General features: G+C 44.9%; 1 protein-coding gene across 1 annotated transcript; it reads left to right on the forward strand.

Moving 5' to 3' along the window:
* Window positions 1–242: 242 nt before the first annotated feature.
* On the forward strand, window positions 243–6,734 carry AP5S1 (adaptor related protein complex 5 sigma 1 subunit). The gene is made up of 3 exons (XM_011369857.2): window positions 243–570; window positions 1,544–1,735; window positions 3,061–6,734. The coding sequence occupies exons 2-3, from the start codon at window positions 1,560–1,562 to the stop codon at window positions 3,485–3,487; spliced, it is 603 nt and encodes a 200-aa protein (XP_011368159.1). The 5' UTR covers window positions 243–570; window positions 1,544–1,559; the 3' UTR covers window positions 3,488–6,734.
* The last annotated feature ends 4,071 nt before the right edge of the window (window positions 6,735–10,805 follow it).

Raw genomic sequence — 10,805 nt, forward strand, 5'->3', positions numbered from 1 at the left:
AAGTCACAATTTCCAAGGAATCTGCATTTTATCAGATGTCCCAGTGATTCCCACGCACAGTGGCCAGTTTGAGAACTCGGCCCTGCACGCTCAGGACCCGCGAGCCTCACACGGTTGGCAGGGGCGGCGGGAGTCCCAATGCAACCCACTGGTGATGACTCCGCCAGCGGGCCTCTAGCCAAAGGTCCATGGGATGGGTTGCTGCGCCCCCTCGCGGCCGCCAGGGAGGGTGCCCTGGGGTTCGGCTGGTCTAAGGCTTCGAGAGGGAACTCCGTGTACCCCACCCCGGAGTGATGGGCGTGGGTAACGCCGGGAGCTCGGCGTAACGTTTCATTTCTCCGATTATGGAGGTCACCGGTGCCCTGTGCCCAGTCGTCGAAAAACTGCCCTCGCTTGGCACCTGGAGCAGCGTACTGGATGTGAGGGCCCCGCCCACCCAGCGCGCGTCATCTTCGTGCACGCGCCCGTGACTGGTGTGCGCAGGCACGTAGGGGTCGCACAGTCGCCATTGCTCCCCCGCTGCCGAGCGAAGCGGCCTGCTCGTAGAAGTCCGCGAGCGCAGAGGGAAGGGTGAGTGCTACGCCTCGAGGACAGCGGCCCGAGGATTGCAGGGGTAACACACTCAGGGCAGAGTATCCCGCTTGCGCCTAGCCGACTGGAGCAAGGAACCACAACCCCCCAAATGCACTGCGCTGTAAGGGTTGCGCGTGGAAGTGACGTAAAGGGTCTCTATGGGGGCGGCCGCGGTGGCCACGGCTGATTACGTATTCTTAGGGCTAGAAGGTCACTGGAGGTCAGCGCCAGGTCAGCGGGCTCCGGTTCTCAAAGCACCTTCGCGAACCTTACTGTTTGACCAGTTTAAACCGACGATCTATTTACCCTTAATTACGAATTCCTGCATATTGTGTACCCGCTGCCTTTCAACCGTGGGCCGGCCACTGAACCAGCCAGACATCATCATCATTATTATTTAGTATTTATTTTGAAATAATCTCAAACTTAAAATTTTAAGAATTTTTTATAAGGAATTCTCGTGTACCCTTTGCTAATTAAGTTAGTTGCAGATATGATGCTCCTTTACCTCTATATTTAGGGGTATATATCAGTGTGTATTTTTAAAAAACAAGGCCATTCCCCTACTTTCAAAATCAGGAAACATTAATCAAAACTTTTATCTAACTTGTCCATCTTTAAATACTTCCAGTTGTCCTAATAATGCCCTTTATTAAAACTACCTTTTTCTTGGCCCAGGATCCCATCCAGGAACACACATTACCTTCAGCTATCCTGTTTCTTTTGTCTCCTTCAGTCTGGAGCAGCTCCCCAGCATCCCTTGATTCTTATGACTTTGACACTTTTGAAAATTCCTGGCCTGTTGTTTTGTAGAACTGAGTTTGGGCGGCTGTGTTACTCAAAGAGGGGTGTGTCTTGGGTGTCAGAGGAGGACCAGCCACACTGGCCTTCAACCATACTGCCAGACCCTTTCCGTGGTTGCCTCCCCTGCTGGGTTTCACAGTCATCAAGGTCTCTGTCTTCCCTGTAGCACCCACCCTGGAGCCATGGTCCATGCCTTTCTCATCCATACCTTGAAAGCCGCACAGGCCGAGGACACGGGACTTTGTCGAGTGCTCTACTCCTGTGTATTTGGTGCTGAGAATTCATCTGATGACCCAAGGCCACATGGTGTTGAGAGGGACAGGCTTCTCCGCAAGGAACAGATTTTGGCTGTGGCCAGGTAACCACACAACCCAGTCCAGCTCCGTGCCTTCATTGAACATATATGCTGGATTGTGAAAGGTTTTCTGGTGGTGGGGGGCACAGAGCAACTGGAGAACTAAGAAGCAGAGAGAAAGTTTTAGAATAGTATTTTCCAGAGTCTTCTACAGTTGTTCACAAGGGTTATGTGAAAAAAGGTTAAAGAAAATAATAATATAATAATAATATTATTATACTTAGTGTTTATTAAGCCTGAATTTTGTTGCTAAGCATTTATGTCCTGAGCATTTTGTGTGTATATTAACTAAATCTATGTAAGTCTTTTGAGGTAGGTCCATTTATTATCCCTACCTTACAGATGAGTAATCTGAAGTACAGAAAGTTTAAGGAACTCAATCTGTACAAGGTTATGCAGCTAGAAAGCAATAGAGTTAGAATTTGACTATAGGCACTCAAACCCTGGTACATATTAGAGATGCTTTGACTTCTCAGGGCCTTTTTATTTTATTTATTATTTTTTATTTATTTTTTTCCTCAGGGCCTTTTTAGTGTGCCTGTAGACTTTGTAATCTAAGGAGGAGAGAATATGTGGTACATGGGAACTCTTTATGCCCAGAACCTTCTGAAAGCCTGGGATCCACAGAGCACAGTTTGAGAAACACTGTTCCAGATTGGGTAGTTGGCCTTGGACCTTCCCATCCCAGATGGAGCCAGCAGGTGCCAGAATCTCCTGGTCCCTTTGTGTTCTGGGTAGGGGATTAACATTCTCAGGCAGTCCTGTGTCAGCCTTCTGCCATCCCCTTGTTCCTCTGGGCCTCTACCCACTTCTGTGGCATGGAAAACCAAATAGATACCTTTAAGACCAGTCTGTGCACAGCCCAAATTGGAGAGCAGTTCAGGAGGGATCATAGAGTGCTTTCAAAAGCCTGTTGGCCAAATGGGAGGTCTTTTTTTTTTTTTTTTGAGAGGGCTGCAGGATGGGACATGGGTGGAAAGGTTGGATGTAGCTTTTATACCACTTCTCATCGTTGCTTTTCTTTACATTGAGGAGACCTCTCTGAAGCAGGTGGGTCAGGATCTTCCCCTGTTACACTTTTCCACCTGAAGGAGCTGTGTTCAAAATCTGCCTTCTCTTGGCCACACAAAATGAAATGGTTCAGGGCCTGGAGGCTGGAGCCTCGATTTTGGTTCTAGCTCACGCTTCCTTCTCTGTGGCCCCAGGCAGGTCACTTAGTCTCTCTGGGGCTCAGTTTCTACATCTGAGATATGGGGATAATGACAGCTTCCAGCTCCAGAGGTGGTCACAAGGATGACAGAAGTCAGTGACTTACCCACTCTCCCCAGGCAGGTGGAATCCATGTGCTGGCTGCAGCAGCAGGCATCTGGTCGGCCTCCCACGGACCTGCAGCCCCAGTCCTCAGATGAGCCAGTGCCCCTGCATGAGGCCCCACATGGGGCCTTCCGCCTGGCGGCCGGGGACCCATTCCAGGAGCCTCGGACAGTGGTGTGGCTGGGTGTGCTCTCATTAGGCTTTGCTCTGGTGCTGGACGTACATGAGAACCTGCTGCTTGCTGAGGGCGCGCTTCGGCTGCTGGCACGCCTCCTTCTCAACCACCTCCGGCTGCTGGCCCCTGGAACCAACCTCTTGCTGCGGGCTGACCGAATCGAAGGCATCCTCACCCGCTTCCTGCCCCATGGTCAGCTGCTCTTCCTGAACGACCAGTTTGTCCAGAGCCTGGAGAAAGAATTCAGTGCTGCCTGGCCCCGTTGACCTTTCATTGGGTTGGGAGTTTGAGGATGTTTGGACACACAGCCAGGGCAAGGAGGGAGAAGGGGAGATGTTTGGACACACAACCAGCTGAAACCTGGCATCTGTTTCCTGCCCAGCCTGCTCCTCCTTTCGTGTGCTGTTTCACCCAGGACAAGTGGATGAGGCAAGCTGGCAGAAGAGGTGGAGGGGAGGAATCACAGAACAGCCTGTGCCTGGAGCTACCACATGACTTATTCAGACTGCTGCAGTGGGCCAGCCCTGCTTGTCCTTAACCCCACTTTCTCCCATCCCTACCAGCCAGCCCCAAACAGTCCACCAGCCCTAGTGCTGGGGTAGTAAGGAGCAGCTGCCTGAAACACAGCCCACCTTCTTCCAAACCCACAGTCATTGCAGTGCAAAAGGAGTGTGAGACTCTTAGGGTACGGGAGCTGGCCCCTGCCTTTTCACCCACTTAAGCAACATCATCAACAAGGATTTTGTCAGTGAGGAATTGCTCGGTGTCCAACCCCACCACAGTTCACAGATGTTTCAGTCATTCCCAAGGGGGATTCTGTAGGTCCTTTTGGGCCCAGCACATGCCCATCAAGCAACCTTGAGATAATCATGGGCTTCCCTCATGGAGGGAGAGAAGGTGCCATCAAGTGGGTGCAAGAGGTCTGGCCTGCATGATGTTATCTTATTTTGAATTAAAAGCACCGTGTGATTTTATTCTCCATTTCTGTGAATTTGATTAATGCATATCTGCTCCTGTGAGTAAGTACCTCTCTGGCCTTGAACTGGGTGTCTGAGCCTTTGTGGTCAAGGTTGCCCCCTCTGTCTTCTTATGTGCCTCCTTTGGATGGTAGCACTTGCTTCCTCTACCACAATGTGGTGGTTTTGTTTGGATTCCTGAGAAGCAGAGCCTGAGACAAAGACTAGGCACAAGCGGTTTATGTGGGAGGTGATCCCAAGAAGCACTGGAAGAGGAGGCAGCTCATCCAGGTGCGTTGTCAAGGGCTGCTAGGGAACTTGCCTCTGGCGGTGTCTGGGGCTGTGGGTGTTTGTCTGCTACTCCCTTCAGTCAGTGGTCATGAATTGGTCCCAGGGCAAATTCCCTGGCTCTTTCTGTCCTCAGAAAAGCTCTCGGTGTATGGAGCTGGGCCTGCCTGAACAATGGTCAGGCCCAAAGGGGCAAGGGTGGTGCACCAAACTGTTAGGGAGTCTTTAAACAGCTTTTAGTCGTGGTTTAAAATAATTCTGTTGGAAAAAAACCTGACTTTGCATCTGTTTTCACAATCTGCCTGTTACCTGTGAGGTGTGGCTTTCTTGCATGGGCAGAATGAACTTCTTCCTAAGTGGTCAGGGTGCAGGTGTCAGCCCCATCTCCTTCCTGCCAAGCATCAGTTGCCCTTTGGCATCCAGGGAGGACCTACCCACCCTACTTAGGAGACAGCACCTGTGTGACAGGTTTTGCCCTTCCAAGTCTGCAGACAAGGCCACCAGCCATGCTGTGCTTTTCATCACTACTATCACCATTGGGGTGAGGCCACCTCGACAAATCACTCTCTGATCGTGAAGATCTAAACGGACCTCAGGCTGTGTGTGGAGCAAGCCACACTACTGGAAATGTTCCACAGGTTCCCAGTGGGACACCCCTACCTTGTACTGTGTGCTCTCCTGGGCTGCCCCTCCCCTCATTACAGGCAGTTGGTCCTGGTGGAACGACCTTGTCACCAAAACAGGCCTGTCTGGCCTCTGTTGAAGGGCCCAAGCTTGGCTTGTCTGAAACCTTTCTGCCTATATTTCAAACTCAACTTGAGGAAGGGGGAGAGACCAGCTCCCCTAGAAGCTGAGGGAAGTTGGGGTTAACTGGGCTGGTGGCCTTGGTTCCCATGAAATGGAGGAAGCTGATATGCAAAGAATGGCAGAGATTGAGACCCTGCCTTGGGGCCACTGAGCCCCTGGTTTCTATTGTTCCAGATGCCCAGTTACTACCCGGATTTTTTTTAACCCTGAAGCTTGCCTAGCACCCTTTCTGTATATTCACACTTTTGCCCCAGGTTCAGGAAACCTCTGAACCAGGTTTCCATTATGATTTCTTATGTTTATCTAACCTTCATTGGGCCTGCCTTGGGCATGACACTGCTAGGTACTACACAGGGTATGAGATGCCCCCAATGATCCAGGAGAGACAGAGCTGGACACAGGTGCCTGCAAAGCAGCATAGGTTGACCATCACTGAATTGATCCAAAGTGCTGTAAACGTCCAAAGGATTTTCTCCTATATTATCTCCTAAGAGTTTTATAGTTTTGTGTTTTATGTTTAGGTTTACGATCCATTTTGAGTTAGTGTTTGTGAAGGATATAAGTTCCATGTCTACTTTGATTTTTTTTGTATGTGATGTCCAGTTGTTCCAGGACCATTTTTATTGCCTTTTCTCCTTGGTTAAAGATCAGTTATCTATATTTATGTTGGTCTATATCTGGGCCCTCTTTTATTCCACTGATCTACTTGCTTATTATTTTACCAATACCACACTGTCTTGATTACTGTAGTTTTGTAGTAAATCGTAAAGTCAGGTATTGTCAGTCTTCAAACTTTGTTCTTCAGTATTGAGTTGGCTATTCTGGGTCTTTTGCCTCTCCACATAAACTTTAGAATCAGTTTGTCAGTATCCACTAATTGCTGGATTTTGAGTGGGATTGTGTTTAATCTATAGATCAAGTTGGGAAGAACTGACATCGTGACAGTATTGAGTTTTCTTGTCCATGAACAGGAAATATCTCTCCATTTATTTAGTTCTTCTTTGCTCTCTTTCATTAGAGTTTTGTAATTTTCCTCATATAGATCTTGTACTTATTTTGTTAGATTTATATCTAAATATTTCATTTTGGGGGTGTTGTACAGACCATAAGTGACTCCATCTTAAAAAAAGCCAATCTGCCATCTTGATATCCGGGTTAACCTGGCTCCTTGAATGTTTCCACTTCCCCCAGTGAGCTCTGGAATATGAACACAGAGCTCTGGGCTGATCACAGGATTCTCATTTATTTGTTCTCTGGAGTGAGGCCCCCTCTCTGTTTCTCTTAACTTGCTCTGGCACCAGAGCCTCCTGGCAGCTGGTCTCTTTGATCATCCACTCATTTTCACTGCTTTTTGCTGTAAAACACAGAGTCTGGGGCGTGGAAGGCACGGGGATCCATTTGTCTTGCTGCTGCCTGAGACTGCTTTCTGTGTGTAAGTTCCATATTAAACTCTTTAAACCTACAAACTGGACTTCTCTGCTTTATTCTTTGGCCTCTTGGCTCCCTTCAGCTGTTTTGCATACATGGCCCTTTCATGAAACAGGTGTTAATGTTAATGTTTTTAATTTTAAGTTCCACTTGTTCATTGTTGGTATAGAGGAAAGTGAATGAATTCTAAATATTAACCTTATATCCTGCAACCTTGCTATGATTGTTTATTAGTTCCAAAAGGTTTTTTTTATCGATTCTCTCAGATTTTCTATGTAGACAATCATGTCATCTGTGAACAGATACAATTTTATATCTTCCTTCCCAATCTAGATAGCTTTTATTTCCTTTTCTTGTTTTACTGCATTAACTAGGACTTCCAGTACAGTGTCAAAAAGGAATGGTGCGATGGGACTTTCTTGACTTGTTCTTGATCTTAGTGGGAAAGCTGGTTTCTCACCATTAAGTATGATGTTTGCTGTAGGTTTTTGTAGATATTCTTTATCAAGTTGAGGAAGTTCCCCCTTTATTCCTAGTTTGCTGAGAGTTTTTATCATGAATGGATGTTGGATTTTGTCGAGTGTTCTTTCTGCATCTGATCATATCAGATATGATCATGTGCTTTTTCTTTTTTAGTCTGTTGATGTGATGGATTACAATGATTGATTTTCAGATGTTGAACCAGCCTTGCCATATCTGGGATAAATCCCTCCTGGTCACAGTGTATAATTCTTTGTATACATTATTGGATTCCATTTGCTATTATTTTGTTGAGGACGTTTACATCCATGTTCATGATCTGTACTTTTCTTGTGATGTCTTTGTCTGGTTTTGATATTAGAGTAATGCTGGCCTCAGAATGAATTGGAAAGTATTCCCTCTGCTTTTATCTTTTTGAAGAGATTGTAGAGAATTGGTATATTTTCTTCATTAAATGTTTGGCAGAATTACCAGTGAACCCATCTGGGCCAGCCTTGACTTTTTAACATGTTTATTTTTTAAATTAAATTTTATTTTGCAAACAGATAACATGGTTTAGAAAATCAAAATGACAAAGTTTTCACTGAAAAACTTGCTCCCACCTATGTCCCCATCCACCCTGTTCCCCTGACTTCCCCGATGGACACTAGCTTTCTAGGTTTCCTACATGTCTGCCTATCTCTCTTTATATTATACAAAGATGAGCAAATATGAACATATGTTCTTTTTCTACCTCCTGCCTGCACTGTTTTTCTATACAATGGGCTGCCTACTATTTATAGGCTTCTCCACTTGCTTGCTTCACTTAACAGTGTAGCCTGGAGATCTTTTCATAGCTGTTCATAGCATTCTTATGCTTTTTTATTCTTATTGTGTGGATATAGTATAGTTCATTTAACAAACCTAAAAATCCTATGAAATATTTCATGTTTACAAAAAGGTTCTTAGAATTATATAATGAGCGTCCAAATACCTATTATTTAACTTAAGGGGGAAAACAGTCTTAATTCATTAATTTCTGCTTTTATTTTCATTCAGTAAAGCCTGTTTTCACTTAGTCTATCTGTAACTCTTTAAGAGTGCTTAATTCTTTTGTTATCAGTCTTTTTTAAAAGGTTGGTATTAGTATTTAAGTTATGAATTTTCTTCTGACCACTGCTTTAGCTGTATCCCATAGTTTCTGATATGTGGTGTTTCCTAGAAAATCTTCAGTTTCAGTTTTTTCCTCTTTTATTCTCCATTTCTACATGACCTCATAAGAACAATATTCCTGCATTCTTGTATGTTCAGAAAAACTGTTTAGAGCCTTATATTTGGTCTTTTTGCCTGGGTGCCCTAAAGATTCTTTATTTTCCAGTAATATTACTAGACTATATCTTTTTCAAATGTAGATTGAAATCCTTTTTTTTAAATTTCAGAAACATTTTCCTGAATTATATTTTTAAATAGCTATTATATTTCATTGTTTTTGTTTCTTCAGGGATTCCAGTTATGCACTAGTTGGCTCTCCTTTGCCTGTGATCCATAGCTATCTCCAGCCACCCCTTAATTCTTTCAACATGGCAGATACCAGAAAGCACCAAAAAGAAAAATCACTTCCTGAAGGTGTATCTCTTATTTTCAATGAAGTAGGACCTGCATTGCAAAAGCCCCACTGGACCCAGTTTAACCCAGTTAAACCTAGTTTAACCAGCTTAACCTAGGAGAGAGCCCGTAGGCTATGAAGTTCATGAGGCTCAGACCTCTGCCTTCTGGGGATTCCACGTGTTCCACCCCTATGGAGTTGGTCCATCCCTTAGTATTCCAATGCCAATGGATTGAGCGCTTATCCTCCTTGCAGTGGGATACGCAGTACTACCACAGCACATCATATGTGTCTCTTAGGCGTCACTGGTTCTCATCTGCTTCTGTGGAACTGTCAGTCTCACTTGGGCCTCAGGGCATGTGGCTTATCCCATATCTCTGCCCTGCTGTCTCTTTCCCTTGATCCCCCTGATGCAGTACAGATTCAAGTCCTGCACAGAGAGAGAGGGTTCTTGACTGAGTTCAGGAAAGAATTTAAGCACTGACCAGAGCTAGAGACAAAAGGAAGGTTTATTAGAAAAGGAATAATGCTCCACAGACAAAGCATGGTCTTCTCTCAGAGATAAGGAGAGAGCTGAGAGGGGCAGAGAGACAGACATAACATGCACACATTGAGAGGACCGAGAAAGACTGAGAGAGACAGTGAGAGGGGGCTGAGAGAGAGAGAGAGAGAGACAGAGACAGAGACCCCAAGTGTTCTGGGAATTGTTTATATATCATTCTTGGTTTCTACGAATTACAGTTTAAAGACTTTATTTACCTGTTTTCCTTTGACGATAGGGTATGTAGCGTGAAAGGCTGAAAGGCGTGGGTATGCGATGTGAAAGGTGTGCTAGCAATCTCAGCCTTTGTTCCATAGGTTCCCTATGGTTTTGGCCATAGGGAATGAATGGTTGGGTTTATTTTGTGTAGGGTCCAAGATAAAGACTCTGTTCCCTTCACGGTAGGGTTAATGGTTTGTGAGTAATCCCAGCAGGAATCTTCCTTTGTTCTGTGGGTTTCCCGTGGTCTGGCAGCAGCACATTGTAGGCTCTGGTTTAACATTTAGTCAATTTATGTAGGTCTTATGCCTCTTCCCCAAAGAAGCAGGCATTTGGGAATAACAGACTTTTTCTAAAGTTTAGGTAGATAGAGGAGAGTTATCTTAAAGAACGACAGAACAGAAAAACTTAAGATTGATTGATTGTTAGACGTTCTTATTCCTGAGTCTCTTGATGATTTCCCTTGGGTGGGGCAGGGGGAGCTTCTCACTCCTAGTCCCTCCCACTTCCCAGGGTCCTTCTTTTTAAGTTTTTTATTAGAAATTGTTTTTCTTTATTCTTTTTCTTATAAAAATATATATAACATAGAGTTGATTGTTTTAACCATTTTTAAGTGTACAGTTCTGTAGCATTAAGTACATTCCCGACGTTGTATCTATTTCCATCATCTGAAACAGAAACTCTGTTCCTGCTAAGCAGTAACTCCCTTGCTCCCTCCTGCGCCCTCTGGTCTCCAGCACCCTCGTTTCATTACCGTTCACTCCTTTCCTGTTCATACTGAGCAGTGTAGGGATCCTCCCCAACCAGCCTGGTTCCAGGCCAGCCATTTGATGGCATAGCTATGCCTCCTTAAACAGAAAGAAATAGAGTGTTCTGGGGCTCCAACTTCATCAGCTTAAAGCACATTTTTAGTTCTGCTTTGAAATCACAAACTCCTATGGGATATGATTAAATTCTCAGGCAAGGCTTCCTTTCTCACTAATGTCTGTAAGTGGGGCCATAAAAAGATATTTCCTTTCAGAGATAAATCATACGTCCCCCTTAAGAGGCAGGTATAGCTGCACTAATTTTTTTTTTTTAAATGAGTTTGATGGTATTACTCTTCCTTTTATCTGGGACGGTACATGATGTGACATCTTTTTTATAGTTTTTTAATAAACATTCATAATTTTGCCTTTAATAAACAGTAAAAACAATACATTGAAAAGTGCATTGTATAGATACCTAGCACATTTGTGAAGTGAACATTTGTCACTTAACTGGCACATGTTGGACGGTGC

This window comes from Pteropus vampyrus, unplaced genomic scaffold (genome assembly GCF_000151845.1).
Source record: "Pteropus vampyrus isolate Shadow unplaced genomic scaffold, Pvam_2.0 Scaffold7, whole genome shotgun sequence".
NCBI classification, from domain to species: Eukaryota; Metazoa; Chordata; class Mammalia; order Chiroptera; family Pteropodidae; genus Pteropus; species Pteropus vampyrus.

What these genes read in the sequence shown, in the direction of transcription:
- AP5S1 (XM_011369857.2), top strand. Translation starts at nt 1,560, where the DNA reads ATGGTCCATGCCTTTCTCATCCATACCTTGAAAGCCGCACAGGCCGAG. An exon ending in CAGATTTTGGCTGTGGCCAG is followed by an intron (nt 1,736 to 3,060) that starts GTAACCACACAA and finishes CACTCTCCCCAG; the next exon opens with GCAGGTGGAATCCATGTGCT.